This window comes from Ovis aries, chromosome 4 (assembly GCF_016772045.2).
Source record: "Ovis aries strain OAR_USU_Benz2616 breed Rambouillet chromosome 4, ARS-UI_Ramb_v3.0, whole genome shotgun sequence".
In the NCBI taxonomy this organism is placed as follows: domain Eukaryota; kingdom Metazoa; phylum Chordata; class Mammalia; order Artiodactyla; family Bovidae; genus Ovis; species Ovis aries.
In genome coordinates, this window is record NC_056057.1 from 94,149,045 (window position 1) to 94,167,254 (window position 18,210).

The following is an 18,210-nucleotide window of genomic DNA, read 5'->3' on the forward strand; positions in this document are numbered from 1 at the left end:
GGCAGGCATGGAGCCCCGGAGGGATCGAGGAATCGCGGCGCCAGCAGCGGCGAGGTAAGTGCCCGGCGCTCTCCTTGCTCCTTCTCCGCCGGTCTTTCTTGGCAGGCCACCCAGCCCAGTCCACCCGGGACCCTGGGGAAACTGAGGCGGGCGAAGGGCAGGGCGGACAGCTTGGTTCTGGATTAGGGTAACTTTGCACCAGAGTTCTAACCGGTGGGAAAGCAGCTGGGAGCCGGGGAACGCTAGCTTTGGGGTTGGGCTCTGCCTGCCCTTGGGGCAGGAATCAGCGCTCCAGGAGCCAGCCTGGGCCCCAGGAGACTGCCAGAGCCTCCAGCCCTGCCTTTGACATGCTTTAGAAATGGCCTTGAGCACACCCCCAAAGATCAGGATACCCCGCCCCCTTGTGCAGGGGACGTGCGTTGAGTTTCTGAGGAGTGTGAGTGCTGAAGGTGTACAAGAAAGAAGTCTTTGTCTGCAGGTGAGAATTCAGGCAACATTTTCTAGCAGGGTTTCTGACTTGGAAATGCGAAGGATTGTATAAAACCCAGGCCATAGGATGGAGATGAGGAAGTAGGGGTGAGCAGAAAAACTGGGAGAACCCAAATCTCCCAAAGAAATTATGAAAGATCTCACTGCATCTGTCCTCAAAGTCATGAGAACTGCCTTCTACACTATGGATAAAATAGGGTTCCTTTGGGGCGGCCAAACAGGGGATCATGGGAAAGGCCTGTTAAACTTTTCCCACTGTAACCATTTCTGTAGCCAAAACTGATAAATGCACACTATTGGCAGGTGGGCCCCCCGGTGACACCTACCAGGCCTGCCTTCTCTCCTGGCTTGGTTTCAATTTCATGGGGGGTGGGTTTGCCTTCACACTCCAGTTTCTATAGCTTAAAGATGTGGCACTTTGGAAAAGTGAATTCTTAAATACAGTTCAATCCAAGTGACACTCGATGGTGACCTGGTTGTCATTTGAGAATAGCAGCCTTGGAGGGGATGGGAAGGTAGTCTGCAGGGGAGGCGAGGCAGAGGGCAGGGACTGGAAGGCACCACCCCAGATGCAAGAGGTCAAAGATTCCCCACGCTGTCCTCTGTCCAGCTTCTGGTGTTTGCTCTGTAGAGCCTAAGGTGGCAGTGCAGTGGGCAGCTAGGACCAGGTGGGAGAGAGGGTACCCAGTCTCTTCCCACCAGGACGGTGTGCAGAGCCATGGTTGGTTCCACTCCAATGCCCTCCTGAGCAGGAAGGTCTTGCTGATCTTTTTTCTCATGTAGGCAGAGCGAGAAGGCATGAGAAAAGCAGTGGGTGTGACTCGGTTCTTTCCTTTTCAAGCAGTTGGACATTGGGCTGAGGGGAACATTTCCATGTTGGCCAAAGGAGCATCCCTCTCATATTTTGTACATCTTATGCCCAAAATAACTCTTCTTGGTATTTGGGGGAAATATTTTCCTCCCCCTCCATTCCAGGAAATGGCTCCAAGTGCCAAGGACAGAGCCAAGGAGATTGCAATGAATTCCTGCCCGTCAGCCACAGGCGGATGCCTCTCGCGTCTGAGTGGCCTGTGCAGGGTGTGGAGGTGACCGCTTGGGAGAACCTGAGTCTTTGTCCCCACTCCAACCTAGATGCCACTTAGGGGGACGTGGTGGTGGTGGTCAGTGTGAGTCAGAGAGAGATTAGGGCTCCAGGGATGGGAAATCCTCATGGTGTGTGTATCCTTCAAACGCATGCATGTAATTGAAAGGAAAACCGAGCCAATTTCTCCTGCAGTCAGTCAGTCAGTAGGCCCTATTCCCACCAGCAGTAGGAGTCCAGTGACAACAGCTCCCTCCTGGCCTGCCAGCGAGAGCCTTGGAATTCTTCTTTGTCCGCACAGTTGTCTCAGAGAAGTAGAAAGAGAGGATGTTTCGGCTTAAAAACAACATACCTGCCCCCTGGGCCCACAGAATCCTTTGCACTTCATGTGTGACAGCAGATGTGCCTTGCTTCTCAGCAAACGGCATTTTACCATCTTTCCTGCTCCATTCATCCATCAGCTCTCTGGAATGATCAGTGTCGATGCTGATATCTCATCCACCCCACAGAAGATTTTATTCCCGTCTGTGCACACACTGAGTGTGTACTCTGGGGTACTCCAGACTGGGTGTGCCAAGGAAGACGTGAAGAAGCCACAGGGAAGACAGGCTGGGCAGAGCAAAGACCTCTGAGAAGGGCAGGAGGCCCAGAGCACAGTAGGAGGAGCCAGGCTGATGAATGGGACCAAGACAGGGAGTATCTGGGACAATAGTTAAAATGGAACAGAGATCAGGAAGCTGAATGGGAATAGGGGCCCATGTTGTGTTAGAGGACACTTGTGCGGTGCAAGAAGCCGTGAAAAGGAGATCAGGATTCTGCAGCACTTTCTGTCTTCATTAAGAAAGCTTCTTAGGAATTCCTGCTGGGCAAAACTGAATTCTAGATGGACTTTAAAATGGGAGCAGCCTAACCATCTAGAGGTAGGTTAACCTCATTAGATAATGAAAACCAGAGATGGGAAATATTTCATTCATTCATTCCACAAACATTCAGTGAGGACCTACTCTGTGCCAAGGCTTTGGGGGGAGATGTTGAACAAGTGACATGTTCACCACTCCTGGACCCAAGCAGACATCAATAATTGATCTTGGCACCTTGTCCCTCTCATACTGGAGGGAGTATCAGATTCCTCTCCACTCAGCACTCCAAGGAACCACTAAAAACTGATCAGAGTTGACATAGGAATTGAAACCTATTTGTTGTCCCTGATGAGATCAAATCTAAGGGTAATTTCTGATGAACAGAAAAACTATAACCCTTGCACTCGCATTCTGGCTACCAACTAAGTATGTTAACCTGATTTCTCAACCAGGCTCCTTCTTGCAAATAGGAGAAAATCTCTCATGCTAGCTCAATGTTTTCAACTGTATATTGCAACCAACATTTATAACCAGAATGGAGACTCTCCAGTGTGCATCACCCATAGTGAAGATGAATTTTATTTCCTGACAGTTGTTTTTATTACAGATGTATCTGTATGTCTCCTGGATAAAAAAACAAACAAACATATATTCAGAAAGTTGAAAACTACTCAAGTGAGCAGTATATGTGAGAGTATCTCACCCTTGAGGCTAAGGACAGGGCGAGCCTAGAACCAACAAGGACAGGAACCAGAAAGAAGGTCAAGAAAAACCACAAGCACTGACTTTAATCCACATGCCCCCTCCCCCAAGTGGGTAGAGGGACCCTGGTCTCTCTTAACTAATCCGTGCATGTGAGGTCAGCCATGGTGACCCTTGAGTTTCTGAGTCTTCATCAGAGGCAAACCGGACACCTCAGAGCATACTTTAAATTTCTGGGAGAGATGTTAACTGACCCAATCAGGACCTGGAGGAGGAAAGGGAAGAGAAAAGAGTATTCTGCTTCTCTTGCCCACTGTTGTTCATGCAAACATCACCTCCAGGATTCGTGTGTGTGTGTGTGTGTGTGTGTGTGTGTGTGTGTGTGTGTGTCCGGCATAGGGCAGATCCCCCGGAAGGTCCCGGCCACCCATAGAATCAAGCCCAGGACATTCTAGCTCTCCAGCCTCACACACACTACTCTTCTACCCTATTGAATTCTCTCAGACCCACCGTGGTATATCCCAACTCCACGCTGTCCCCTTGGCCTGGAATGCCCTGCTTGCTTCCCTCCCCCTGGGGAACTCCGGTCCTTCAGGTCTCAGTGCAAAGCTATCTCAGCTGCCCAGAGTCAGCCCTTTTCCCTGTGTTCCCCTAGCTCCAGGTTCCTTCCCTTATAACTTTCACCAGGTTGTATTAAAATGAGTTGTTTAAGCTTCTATCTGTTCCACTGGATTCTGAAGAACTCAGAGCACCCAAACGTTTCTCTCTCCTTCATCATTTGTCCTTTTCTTCGTCCCCAAGTCCCTTCCTACTTAGAGTTAGGGAGCAAGGAATGAAGGAAGGCTGAGAGGGAATAATGTAAGGGAACCAACAGGATAGATTTCTACAGGGAGAGAGAAGGCATAGAATACCCGAAGCTTTCTCCTTAAAATGAATAGTAAATACCACATTCAATTCAGTTCAGTTCAGTCGCTCAGTCGTGTCTGACTGTTTGCAACCCCATGAACTGCAGCACGCCAGGCCTCCCTATCCATCACCAACATTACCAAATACCGCATTACCTGAATTTAATTTGCGCTAACAAACCAAAGATCATTGGAGTTGTTCAGTTGCTCAGTTGGATCTGACTCTTGGTGACCCCATGGACCGCAGCACACCAGGCTTCCCTGTCCTTCACCATCTCCCAGAGCTTGCTCAAACCCAAGTCCATTGAGTTAGTGATGCCCTCCAACCATCTCATCCTCTGTCCTTATCTTTCCTAGCATCTAGGTGTTTTCCAATGAGTCAGCTCTTCACATCAGGTGGCCAAAGTACTGGAGCTTCCGCTTCAGCATCAGTCCTTCCAATGAATATTCAGGATTGATTTCCTTTAGGATTGACTGGTTTGATCTCCTTGCAGTCTAAGGGACTCTGTTGGCTGGAGAAGAAGGAAGAGAGAAAGCTGTACCGGGCCCCTTGCTTACCTCTGTTACCTTCTACGGTGAGAAGGCAGAGGAGTTTGCATAGCTCAAAGCTAGTGGCCTTTACCAGCAAATGCCTGTGACCTGGAGCTTTCCCTATTCCCCCACCACTCCCTCCACTGCTAGAACCCGCGGTAGGCCTGCCCTGGGCCCAGCTAAACTTCTAGTGTGTGTGTGTGTGTGTGTGTGTGTGTGTGTGTGTGTGTGTGTGTGTGTCTAGAGAAACACCTCCTACCTTGACATGGAGGCCCCCACTTGGTCTGCTGCATCCCCCAGGACAGGAGGGAAGGTGAGGGAGCTTACGTCTGGAGGCCACCAGCTTCTTGGGGAACCAAGAGGCAAGCTTGTCTGTGGAGAAGGAGGTGCTGCAGGGAACTGCCAAGTGGGGGAACAAGGCCTGCAGTCAACCGTGGATGAGTAGAGGGGGGACCAGTGCCCAGGACCCAGGTGAAGTCAGAGCAGGGGTCATGGCGGGGTTGATGGCAAGGTTACAGGATCCTCTTCCATTAGCCTTGAGCCTGTTTTCTGTGATTACATTTCATTTTCTAGTGCTCCCCTGGGGGTAGGGGGTGGAGCTCATTCACTGGTTTCTCTCTTTTCTTCTCCAGTGGCCCCTTGGCAGGGGATGCTGGTAGACCTGATGAGGCGCGGTCAGGTCTTAATTCAAGGAGAGGAAAGGCAGTCTGCGGCACACGTTCGTTAGCTGGCAGGGCGTCTGGAGGATGCAGAGAACAGAGCGGGTGGTGGGGGAGCCAGCGGAATGGAGGGGAGACCTCAGAGTGGAGAGCAAGCCTCCCCACTCCTGAGCTGCACACACAGCCCAGCCACCCCCTGCTCTCTCCCAGTAGTGCTCCCTTCCTCTCCAGGCTCAACATTTCAGCAGTTCTTCTGAGAAAATGACAGCTCCTTAAACATTTAAAACTTCTAGAGGGAAAAGGCTTTGCAGCCCAGGCAGATGGCTGACACCTGCCTTTTCCCCTCATGACTCCTCCCACCTCTGCTCTCTACTCACTCTAGTCAGTGGCTCCAGCCAGCACTCCTGGGTCTGTGTCTGCAGCACCTCCTCCCCTTTTTTTTCCTGCACTGAGACCCACCCCCCCCCAAGTTCCAGCTGTCAGCAGGACAGGTCCATCTGAGGTCCCACCAGTACTAGCGAATCAGCATGAATGCTTGTTCATCAAACCTCTCCTCATGCCTTTCCCAATTTCCAGCTGTCTCCTTCTTGTCACCTGGGCTGCAAGCCTAAGCCTGGAAGTGATCAGAGCGCCTCACTTCCACAGAAAGAAGCCTGGCCTCCCTGTCTGGCACTCACAGCTCCACCCCTCCCATCACATCTCCCATGCCAGCCGGGAGCCACCGTTTTCTGAGCCCTCTCCTGGGGCTTCCCCTGTCCTCCACCTTCACAGACCCAATCCCGCTTGGCCACTCTCAGAGTGTGTTAGTCGCTCAGTCTGTCTGACTCTTTGTGACCCATGGACTGTAGCCTGCCAGGCTCCTCTATCCATGGAATTCTCCAGGCAAGAATACTGGAGTGGGTTGCCATTCCCTTCTCTAGGGGATCTTCCCGATCCAGGGATTGAACACAGGTCTGCATTGCAGGCAGATTCTTTACCGTCTGAGCCACAGGGAAGCCCCCACATTCTCAAGGCCCTTATTAAATGCCACCTCCTCCAAGATGCTTCCTCCATTCCCTCACTGGAATTAACAGTGACAACGGCTAACGTGTATTGGGATTGACCATGTGCCAGGCACAGAGCAAGCATTCTCCATCACATAACAGCCACAGGTAGGAATTATGATTTGTTTCATCCCCATTTTACAGCTAAGCAAACGGAGTCTCCAAGAGACCAGCAAACTTTCCCAAGGCCCTATGCTCCAACTGAAACATAGTTCTGCTGAACTCTAGAGCTCATAGTTTTACTCATGAGTCCCTCCCTTGAGTTATTCAAGGCATTTTATTTCTTTAAACATTCTTCCTTGCATTGTATTGATAGTTAATTAGGTAAATTCTGAAACCTGTTGTTGAAGAGCACAACAGTTTTGTTCTTTAGTTTTATTTTTAACAAATAACATATGTAAGTAGTTGACAATGCTGAATACTGTGGTGTACTACCTGGGCTTCCTGGGAAAACCACCAGTTCAGCCCCAACCATCCCCACTCCTAATCCCACTTTCCTGTGGTTACATGTCTCTTTCATCTCTGCCTCTGGCCCACAGTGGGCCATCCATACATGCTAGATGTCAATCATCAAATAGATGTTGAGTAACTGTTATGCTTCCAATAGTCATGTACGGATTGAGAGCTGGCCCATAAAGGAGACTGAACACTGAAGAACTGATGCTTTTGAACTGTGGTCCTGGAGAAGACTCTTTAGAGTTCCTTGGACAGCAAGGAGATCCAACCAGTCAATCCTAAAGGAAATCAACCTTGACTATTTATTGAAAAGACTGATGTTGAAGCTGAAGCTCCAATAATTTGGCCACATGACGAAAAGAATTGACTCATTGGAAAAGACTGATGCTGGGAAAGATTTAAGGCAAAAGGAGAAGGAGGAGACAGAGGATGAGGTGGTTGGATGACAACACTGATTCAACGGACGTGAATTCGAGCAAACTCTGGGAGATAGTGAGGGATGGGAAGCCTGGCCTGCAGCAGTCCATGGGGGCTCAAAGAGTCGGGCACGACTCAGTGGCTGAACAACAACAGCAAAACTACTGTGTGTCCAGTGCTGTGCTCAGTGAAGTTGTCGTTGCTGTCCTGCTCTTACCAGCCATTCCCCACGAACTGAAAATCTCAGGCCACGGCCAGGCCCCACCCTGGTAGTGACACTGAAGTGAACCAAAAAAGACTCAATGTCTGATCAAGTCTGATGTCTGTGTCCAGGTGAATAAATTCATTAGCATTAAGTTTGGCCACGTTTAGCAGAGATCCAAAATAACAGTGGTTTCACCAAGACAGAGGCGACGTCTCTCGCACGCTCAGCACAAGTCCAGGGATAGGTGGTCCACGCCAGTGCATCATCTCAGCTCCAGGAAGTGCTCAGGGACCTGGCCACCTCCAGCTGCCTATGTCACTGTTCACACAGTGAGGCCGTCATCCTTATGATTCGAGAGGCACGAGAACGCAGGATGTACATGTGTGCTAAGTCGATTCAGTTGTGTCTGACTTTTTGCAACCCAGTGGACTGTAGCCTGCCAGGCTCCTCTGTCCATAGGGTTCTCCAGGCAAGAATACTGCATGGGGTGCGATGCCCTCCTCCAGGAGATCTTTCTGACCCAGGGGTCAAGCCCTCATCTCTCACATCTCCAGCATTGGCAGGCAGGCTCTTTACCACTAGTGCCACCTAAGAAGCCCAGGAGCACAGACTACCGCATCCGTAATTCAGGCATCAGGATGGAGGAGGGGACAGGAAAGGGAGGAGCAAAGGCACAGGGCGCGAGAACTGCACATCACACTTCTGCTTGTGTTCAGTTGGCCAGAATCAGAAGCTGGGAAATAAAGTATTTATTCTGAATGGCCGCCTCTCTAAATTTGGATGTTCTGTTAATTCGGAAGAAGGGAGTAGATCCTGGAGACAAATCACCAGCTCTAGCAAAAGGGTTAGATGTGTAGATAGGACTTCTCTGGTAGTCCAGTGGTTAAGACTCCATGCTTCCAATGCAAGGGACACAGGTTTGATCCCTTGTCGGGGAACTAAGATCCCATGTGCCTCAAAGTGCAGCAAAAAAAAAAAAAAAAAATTAATTGAAAGGGTTAGATGTGTTGATGTGTGTATGTGCACACCCGAGTATGATGTGTTACACACGTGAGCAAGTGGTTTCATGTTGTGTGTGGGGGTGGACTGGGGTTTCCTCATCACTTTGATCTCAGATGGGCCTGTTACACGTTCTCTCTGAAGCACCCCCAGGGGGCTCTCCTAACCCTGGCCTCTCCTCTTAGGCAGGCTTACTCAGCAGCAGCTTCTCAATTCCACATCTCAAGGAACTGTGATTTATTTTCAGTGCCCGCTGAAGCGTATTATCCATGGTGATCGAGGGAGCTAGTAAAACTGTTTTTTCACTCAGGTATTATAAGGTGGCCATGATGTGCGAGTGACTATGATCAGAGTTAATCTGGTAATAAATTCTCTAGGGAAGGAGGGTGTCATTAATACATAAATCCTAGAAAAGGTTACCACTCAATTTTGTGCCTCAGGGGGAGGACCCCGAAATACCAGGCACCCTCTTGAAATGCCCAGGGAAGGCAAGGGGCCAAAGGCTAGATTCAGGATTGGCTACAGGTAGTGTTGCCAAAGCATTTCCAGTTCTGCCAAGTAATTACACAATTTAACAAAAAAGCTGACATTTTCCCCCTGTCCCCCACCCCCATCCTCCACCTACACCCTTACACACACACACATACACAGAGCAGACAGGGACTTTACAGGTGCTTTTCAATTACCCTTTGAGCCAAGTGATGTTATTTGTTCCATTTCACTGATGGGAACTGATGATTTAGGGAATTAAATCTTGCCCAGAGATACTCGGTGAATAAGGGCGGAGCCCACTGATGAAGCTTTGGTGTCTAACCACTGGCTTCCACTTTTGCTAGGGTTTCCTGGGCTCATGCTGAGGGATTAGCACTATTTAATTCCGTTCCTTAAGCATTTGGTGGAAATGTCTACTCAGAGAATGAGGAGTTAATAGAGGTAGTATTGAATTTTTAGGAGCCAAAACAAGCACAAAACCATTTGAAGTACCCTCTCTCAAATTACTTATATATTTCATACATGAAATAGTTATGGGGGTACAATCTCTTAGCTTCATCCTAGAATAGAGCAGGGTGTTTGTTCCCAAGTGCCACGATCCCAGGAGCTGCCCTTGGTCAGACATCAGGGTGGCTTATAATTTGGGCTTTTCTCCAGGCTTCCCTTAAAGCCTGGAGAAACTGGTGGGGTGGGGTAGAAAGTGTTCCAGCTTTTCTGGGTGTGGCACCTTTGGCTATGAATCCTAGCTTTGCAGCTTACTTGTTTGACTTTGGACAAGTTAGCATGTTTTCTTGGGTTTCATGTTTCCCCGTTGATAAAATTCAGATTTAAAAAACCCCATTCTTTTGATCAAGCATTATAATATAGAAATAGACTGCTTCTTTCTTGTTTTGAATTAATGATTTAGTTTTGGTTGTGCTAGATCTTCGTTGCTACGTGTGAGCTTTCTCTAGTTGCGGAGTGCCAGGGCGACTTCGATGCGTGAGCTTCAGTAGTTGCAGCACCTGGGCTCAGTAGCTGTGACTTGAGGGCTCTAGAGCGCAGGCTCAGGAGTTTTGGCTCGTGGGCTTAGCTGCTCCACCACATGTGGAATCTTCCCAGACCAGGGAGCCAACCTGTGTCTCCTGCATTGACTGGTAGATTCTCATCCACTGTACCACCAAGAAAGTTCCAAAGCTTATTTATTTTCTTTTCTTGCTTGTGGGATATTAGTTCCCCAACCAGGAATTTAACCTGGGCTACCATGGTGAAAGCACCAAATTCTAACCACTGTACCACCAGGGAATCCCCAAGACTGCTTACTTCTATTATAGTGTCAGAATATGAATTATACTAATATTGCCACCTATGGACAGAAAATACATTACCTGTTTTCAGTCAAGACCCAGATGAAGCAGAACACAAAAAGCGGAGATGAACTTCTCTGCCATCTCCAAAACCTTCCTGTTAATACTTAACACCCGTGGTCATTCTTTCAGGCTCATCCACACATACTTAGCATGGATCACTGGGCACAGACTTGCAGGCATTTAACTTGATTACCTTTTGCCTCATGTATCTCTTTAAAACTTCACCGCTTAATCAAGGATCCGCACATTGTGAGTGTTAGAATTCACGGTTCCGTGACTTTGGAAGTGTCAGGCATCCTGAGTGAACACGGTGGGCTGAGCATGTGCTCTCTCTGGCCGTCAGGTCTTCGCACCAGCTGCTGTCCTGGCCACTTAACGGCCACCACTTTATACTCTTCCGAACCCCTCCTTGGCCTTCGATACCCAGCTCAGGCGACGCCTCTTCCCACGGAGCCCACTTTGCAATCCTGCGATATCTTGTCCTTGCAGAGCTCTTTCTTAAAAACATACATATATATTATTTATTCTTAATTGAAGGATAATTGCTTTACAATATTGTGTTGGTTTCAGCCATACTTGCAGAGCTCTTTCCTCCTGTGTTGTTATGGCCTGTTTACTATCTTCCCTGTTAAACTGGAAACACTTTGAGAGTAAAAAACATCCGTTGTTCACTGTGGCATCCTTGGTGCCCAGCACTGCGTCTGACATCAGACCTTCTGTAAGTGGCTGTTGGAGTCAGGCTCCCAATGGGAGGAAAGGAAGTAATAAAGCCAGTAGTAAATGCCATCACGGAGGTATCAGCGTGCTGCTGTGAGAGAGTAATGAAGAGGACAGTCACATAATCTCTAATAATAGGGTAGTAATAGAGAACCTTTCACAACTCCTTTAAAGCTCTCTCACGCGCATTATCTAATTTGATCCTCATAAAACCCTGGAGATAGGTACATTGCAGGGGATACAGGGGGAGTTTTTAGCGGTTATGGGATATGCCTGAAGTCATGCAGCTATTAAATGTCTGGATTCAAACCAGACCTTAAAAGCCCGCCGTCCGTCCGCTCATGCCCTGGCTCACTGCTGTGTGGTCTACAGCACACCTCACTGTGGTTTTCTTGATTCCACCGCACCTCTCTCCAGGGGAATGCATTTCATTACTGTTATTTCTAGACAATGAATTATCTTTGAGGAGATGATAGCCACGGCAGACAGCAAATCTCGTTATCCGCATCCAAAGACGTGGATGTGGGTGGTAACGGAGCTCATGGGTGTTCTCGGAGAGCTGGCGATGTGCCATGTGTGGTTTCTTCTGTTTTCAGGCCCCAGAAGCCCACCCCGGGAAGGAAAATGCGCTGTGGACCCCTGTACCGATTCCTGTGGCTTTGGCCCTATCTCTCCTACGTGGAGGCTGTGCCCATCCGCAAGGTCCAGGATGACACCAAAACCCTCATCAAGACGATTGTCACCAGGATCAATGACATCTCACACACGGTAGGGAAGGACAGGGAGATGAGGTAAAACCGTGGCCATCCCGTGGGGGACCCCAGAGGTTGGCGGAGGAGGCTGTGCAGCCTTGCACAGGGCCCCAGCGGCCTGGACGCCCCCACTAGCGTACAGACAACTCCTCTCCTCATCCACTTCCCTTGCCTCCCACCTTCTCACTCTCCTCCCTCCCAGACCGGAATCCTAGTGCCCAGGCCCAGAGGGAGTCACAAAGGTCCCGGTGTTCCCTTGGCAGGTGGCCAGAACCCCAGCAGCACTCCCTCTGGGCCTCCATCTCATTTCTAGAATGTTTTAGTCATTAGGCATTCTTCCCGGCTGGTAGCTGAGCTCCAACTCTGCGAAGCTTCTCCTCATCACTGCCAGCCCTCCCATCAAGCCCTCTTCAGATACAACCCTCTGTGTTTTTGCAAACAGTTATCAGTGTCTCTTGGGGCATTTTTTCTGAGGTCCACAAGCTCAGACCTGCGACCACAGATGAGGTCTGTATTTAGAATGAGGGAGATGAAGTGTGACTTCTCACCCTTCTGTTCTCTGTCTGTAAAGTCTTAAGCTGGTCAGCTTCCACAAGGTCTTTAAACTCCAGTTTCCTCATCTAGAAAATGAAAGTGGGAAAGTGTTAGTTGCTCAGTCATGTCCAACTCTTTGAGACTCCATGAACTGTAGTCTACCAGGCTCCTCTGTCCATGAAATTCTTCAGGCAAGAATACTGGAGTGGCTTGTCATTTCCTTCTCCCAACGAGATCTTCCCAACCCAGGGAATGAACCCGGGTCTTCTGCATTGCAGGCGGATTCTTTACCATCTGAGCCACCAGGGAAACCCATAAGACCTTGTGAAGACTATTAAGATAGTCATCTAGACAACAGGACTATCTTAATAGTCTTCATAAGGTCTTCATGAGACTAAATTAGATAAAGCAAGTGACCCTCCCTGCATACCCTTGTAGAACCAGAACTGTGTGTGCCCTCTTTCAAGGTTTTCAGTCATAACTTTTGATAGCTTCCCACCTTAAAAGCCAACTTGCTCACCTGCATGGAGCAGTCTGGAGACTTCCACATCTCCTGACCACTCTATATTTCTAACAGTGGCTTTGGGCAGCCAGGGAGCAGTTAGGTGGCCAGAAGCAGGGACAGATCAGAAATAGACAGCGTCTGCATTTCCTAGAGAAAAGCCCTTAAATTCCTTGCTTTCAAAACAGTCTTTCAACAAGCTGTACACAATAGATCCAGAGGGGTCGCACAGAGTCAGACACGACTGAAGCGACTTAGCAGCAGCAGCAGCAGGCCCAACCTGTGTGGTGCCAGGATTGATTGCTGTGGGTGGTGGGGGAAGGGAGAGCCCCTCCTGGTAACCAGGGTTACTTGAGCAGAGCAGTGAGCTGGGGCATCGCTGGGGTAATGGCCTGAATCCCTTAGGGAGTGAGACTTCCTGGAGAATCTGACTGTGAGGGAGGAGTCTGCTTGGGGTGGAAGAGCTGGGGACGGGGAATGTATGGAAGACCTCAATGCCTGGGGAAGAAACTCAAGCAGGAAATAGGGTGTCATGGCTTGTTCTATAGCAGAGTCATTTGGAAAAGGGAACAGCCTGCAAAGGCTGGTCTGGAAGCAAAGGGCAGGGTGGTTTGGGAAGGGCAGAAAGATAGGAGCCCAAGGACACCAGCTTGGAAGAATGGCGGCCACATGGGCGCAAGAAGTAAGGGTCCAGGAAGGATGGTGTGGAAGGCGGGGGAGGAAGCACCTCTACACTCGAGGGAAAGGCGGAGTTGGGGGAGCTCTGAGGAGCTGCCCTCTCTCCCACTGAGCTCTTGATGTCCCCTTCCTCCTGCATAGCAGTCCGTCTCCTCCAAACAGAGGGTCACTGGTTTGGACTTCATCCCTGGGCTCCACCCTCTCCTGAGTTTGTCCAAGATGGACCAGACATTGGCAATCTACCAACAGATCCTCGCCAGTCTGCCTTCCAGAAATGTGATCCAAATATCTAATGACCTGGAGAACCTCCGGGACCTTCTCCACCTGCTGGCCGCCTCCAAGAGCTGCCCCTTGCCGCAGGTCAGGGCCCTGGAGAGCTTGGAGAGCCTGGGCGTCGTCCTGGAAGCCTCCCTCTACTCCACCGAGGTGGTGGCCCTGAGCCGGCTACAGGGGTCTCTACAGGACATGTTGCGGCAGCTGGACCTCAGCCCTGGGTGCTGAAGCCTTGAAGGCCTCTCTTCCCAAAGTCCAGGGAAGAAACCTGAGCTTCTGGCTGTCTGCAGAAGAGAGCCTATGTGGGCATCCTTTATGCAGGCCAGCGGGCCATTTCTCTCTTGCTCCTCTCAGCTGCTCTTCCAAAGGCAGAAAACTGCGAGCCAGGAAACCAAAGATATAAATACAGGTTCCATGCCCACCAGGAAGGGGGGCCCATCCAGCAAACAGTAGACCGGAGCTGGGATTTTCACAGCAGTCTTCCTCCCTGTTCCAGCTCCCTCTCACTGCATGCTTCAGCATGACCTGGGATGATTTCAGAGCCTTTGGACCATCAAGCAAGATTCCCTCTGAGAATCCAGGGAGCATCATGAAGGCTACAGGCACATACAGCTGGATATTCCCACACAACACACGATGGAAGCATTTATTTATTAATTATGCATTTTATTCTGAATGGATTTGAAGCAAGACACCAGCTTTTCCAGGCTTTTTGGGGTCAGCTGGGGCGAGGGATGCTACTGGGGTGCCCATCGACAGGCCTCGGCGAGGCAAACCCATTTTGAGTGACTTGAGGGCTCTCAAGTTTGTTCTCCAGGGACTGGCTTTGTTTCTACTGTGACTGACTTTAAATTACAGTGTTTGCAATGGCATTGCTCTGAATGGATCTCGAAGGACCAAGTTATTTTAAAAAGAAGAAGAAGAATTTTGTCAAGTGTAATATATTGCTGGGTATACCCAGAGGTGGGAAATGTGTTGATGGAAGGGGGGGAGATCCAGAATGTGTTTTCTGAATAACATTTTTGTGATGGACTCTTTGGATGGGGTAAGTCATCTTCTCATCTTTGCAGTTTTCATGAAGAGGAGATGACTCCTTCGGGGGGGATTGTGGGGGCTTGCTAACCATCCATGGATCAAGTGGTGGGGGTACTGAAGCTGAAGGCCATTGGGATAGTGGTGAGCTCTGGCCTTCTCTGACTGTTAGAGAGTGGTCTTGCTCATCAGGAAGTGAGGACCCCACACTGGAAATGGTGATCCCCAGAACAGGGGTCCTTGGTGTGAACGGTCTGGGTTGACCCCACGTTGTATTGATAACATGGTCATGACCTTCTTTGGGATTTGCATGCTCACCCAAAGCAAGGCCATGCTTCCCATCCATTTGGGAAGGATTTTTATTCCAGTGGGAGGGGGAAGTATTCCAGCGTGGGCTTCAGTGGATGGTCCCTCGACCTGGGTCAGCAATGGGTCAGTTGAGGCCCAAGACCCCAGGACCAGCCCCCAGGAGCCTCCTTCTCACTAGTGGTCATGTGCAGCAGAACAAAGGAGGAGGCTTGGGTTTCCCACCATCCTGCCATTGTGATGCAGCCATCACACGACAGGAGGTGGATCGGTCCAAGGAAATTGGAGTCTAAGCAACCAATTTTAAGACTGAGCACCTACTTGTGCTCAGCCTCAACTGGTGCTATGGGCTGAGAAGCTCACCAAATAAATATTAAAATGCAAGCCCTGCCCTCAGGGACCTTGCATTCCAGATGGTAGAATCCCACTCACCAGCATGCAAAGGCTGCCGTTTCACCATGGCAACTGAGCAGCTGAGACAGTGCAGTCCTCAGCAGGTGGGAAATGCTGAGCTGTGGAGGGCAGTGCCCAGGGGCCTACAGGCTAACTGTGCTTGCACTTGGTAGCATTTTTACTTTTCAGGGCACGTCAGCATCTATTACTGTGATGCCACATCCCTTTGAAGCGGGATAACTAAGAAATTAATAAGAAGAAAATACCTAAGACCATATCAGCAGACAGGGGGCAAAACCAAGACTAGAATCCCGGTCCTCTGACCTCCAGAGTGCGCCTTGAGCCAGGTGGTAGTCTCTGGAGATGTGAACAAAGTAGGGCAGGGAGGGCAGGAGTGCTGCAGGAAGAGAGGAGTTCTGAGGCCAATTTTGCAGGTGGTGAGGGAAGTGAATTGCCTGGAGGGAGGAGGCTGTTTTGTTTGAAGCTTTGGTCTGAGACACCGAGGGGAGGTGATAGAGTGAGTAGCTAGTTACAAAGAAAGGCAGAGAAAGGAAAGATGGGAGGGAAGGGTTATGTTGAAGAGGACTTCAGGGGCAAAGATGTTTGCTACTGAAAGAGATAAGGGTGAAAGTTCTAGAACGAGACTCATGTGATGGACAGAGTCAGACCTGCTCGAGAAGATATATCCTGATGATCACAGCCCAGTCAGGCCAGGATGTTTTAAGCCTTTTGCTCACAAAGCCTGGCATGGCACTAGGGCTCGTTCCCGGAGCGTGAAACTTCCAAAATGTAAATGATTGTGTTTTTCTGTAACTTAAAACAATTTTTTTTGTTCCAAAAAGTCCAAATAAATGACCTTTGCCCCTTGGTCCTTGTTTTTGGTCGTCCGCTGTGGAGGGGCTCCAGAAGGGCTGCCTGTGTGTGACAGGGCACCGCCTGGCTGGCCCCAGTCCATCCCTGGGATCAGCTCTGCCGGGGCTTGGCCACAGCCGGCCACCAGTTATTCAGGCTAAAGGATTCCCCCAAAGCCCAGAGCACTTGCTGCACCAGAGGCTATACAGATCAGCCTTGAGAAAAACCAAGCAGCCAACTATTCCAGAAACAAAAACTGAGAAAGGAGCAACCGCAACAAAACCATACATAAAAACATGTGGCCCAGTAACAGAGCAGGTGCACAGACTGGAAGAGACCGGACTGGTCTTGTCCAGGACACAGAGCACAAACACTCAGCTCTGTGATGCAGTTTGCACTTGAGAGTTTCAAAACTCAAGCCCCGGGGAGGACCCAGGGGGCCAGCCCCTCTAAGGCAGTCACTTCCACAGGTGAAAAATTGCTCCTCCAAAAATTGCTGATTTCTCTGGAGAGTTTAATGAGATAATGACCTAGCAGTGTCTGCCTTAAAGCAGATTTAAGTGAATTTTCTTCTCTTCACATCACAATTAGCTGCTGCTGCTGCTGCTAAGTCACTTCAGTCGTGTTTGACTCTGCGACTCCATAGACGGCAGCCCACCAGGTTCCTCCATCCCTGGGATTCTCCAGGCAAGAATACTGGAGTGGGTTAGCAGCGGGCTTTAAATGTCAGTGATCCAGGCCCAGGGAACACACCTGTGCAAACCCACCTCCACTAGCTTGGATGGAGGCGGCAGGGGGTAGCAAAGCTCCTGAGGTGGGGGAGACTACAGAAGTGGGGCAGTCCGGTGTGGCTAGAGCCTAAGTGGGCTGCTTGGCAGCTTGGGGAAGTGTCTGGCCTCTCCTCTTTAGACTGGAAAAGTGTCCTTTAGCTGGGAATGACAGAAACCCTAAGGCAAACCAACTTAAGCAAAAAAGAAATTTTTCGGCCCACATTGCTGAGAAGTTCAGAACTCAGTCCATCTCTTACAACACTTTCCTCAGGGACCTGGAAGGTGCTATGCCGTGATCCATGCCCCTCCCCTCCTGCCTGGGGGGCTGGGGAAGTGCAAAGGCAACCTGAGAAGCCCGCCCACCTCCAGCCAGCAGCTGGGGAAGCCAGCCCACAGCAGCAAGGGTCTCCGGGCAGAGGCCTGGGGATGACACTCCCCCCTCTGTGAAGTGACTCCCAGGGTCAGAAAAGAAAGGCCTGTTCTTCAAGCTGTGCTGTCAGAACGTTCTCGCTCCTTAGGCATTCTCTCCTGCTCCCCTGAGGCAGCAGCTCATATCTGCCAAACAGCTGGCAGAGTCTGGGAGCAGTGTCTGGTGGCCGTGTTCAATCTCCAAAGGCAAGACTTTGGCTGAGTCTAGTGACAAAAACCTGTGAGCAACCCAGGAGGGCCTTCTGAAGACCCCGACCCAGAAACTTTCTGCACAACAGCACACAACCAAAAAAAAAATCACACCCTATTTTTCCAAAAGGAATTTAGAGCAATTTATTCCAGGCTTTTAACAGCAGGGTCTGAGTCTAGTGACATCTGACCACACAAATCCATCTGGGTTAAGTTCACCAGTGGGGTGCTTAACCCTTAGGCAATCTACTTAACATCTCTTGCATGCACGCTAGTCACTTCAGTCGTGTCCGACTCTTTGTGGCCCTATGAACTGTAGCCCACCAGGCTCCTCTGTCCATGGGGTTCTCCAGGCAAGAATATTGGGGTGGGTTGCCGTGCCCTCCTCCAAGGGATCTTCCTGACCCAGGGATCGAACCCACATCTCTTATGTCTCCGGTGCTGGTAGGTGGGTTCTTTACCACTAGCGCTACCTGGGAAGCCCTAACCTCTCTTAGCCTCAGCCTCAGTTAATCATCTGTACAATGGGAGCATAATAACACTGTCTGCATAGATTTTTAGAAGACTGAGTGAAGCTATTACCCCAATGACTGCT

The 18,210-nt window shown here is 49.9% G+C and overlaps 1 protein-coding gene across 1 annotated transcript; it reads left to right on the plus strand.

Moving 5' to 3' along the window:
- LEP (leptin) lies at positions 1-16,244 on the plus strand. The gene is made up of 3 exons (XM_027968780.2): positions 1-54; positions 11,502-11,673; positions 13,513-16,244. The coding sequence occupies exons 1-3, from the start codon at positions 8-10 to the stop codon at positions 13,870-13,872; spliced, it is 579 nt and encodes a 192-aa protein (XP_027824581.2). The 5' UTR covers positions 1-7; the 3' UTR covers positions 13,873-16,244.
- Positions 16,245-18,210: the final 1,966 nt, after the last annotated feature.

Excerpts from the sequence above, each read along its gene's own strand:
- LEP (XM_027968780.2), top strand. The coding sequence starts at position 8 with ATGGAGCCCCGGAGGGATCGAGGAATCGCGGCGCCAGCAGCGGCGAG. Across the intron at positions 55-11,501 it reads GCGGCGCCAGCAGCGGCGAG|GCCCCAGAAGCCCACCCCGG; the intron begins GTAAGTGCCCGG and ends TTCTGTTTTCAG. Across the intron at positions 11,674-13,512 it reads TCAATGACATCTCACACACG|CAGTCCGTCTCCTCCAAACA; the intron begins GTAGGGAAGGAC and ends CCTCCTGCATAG.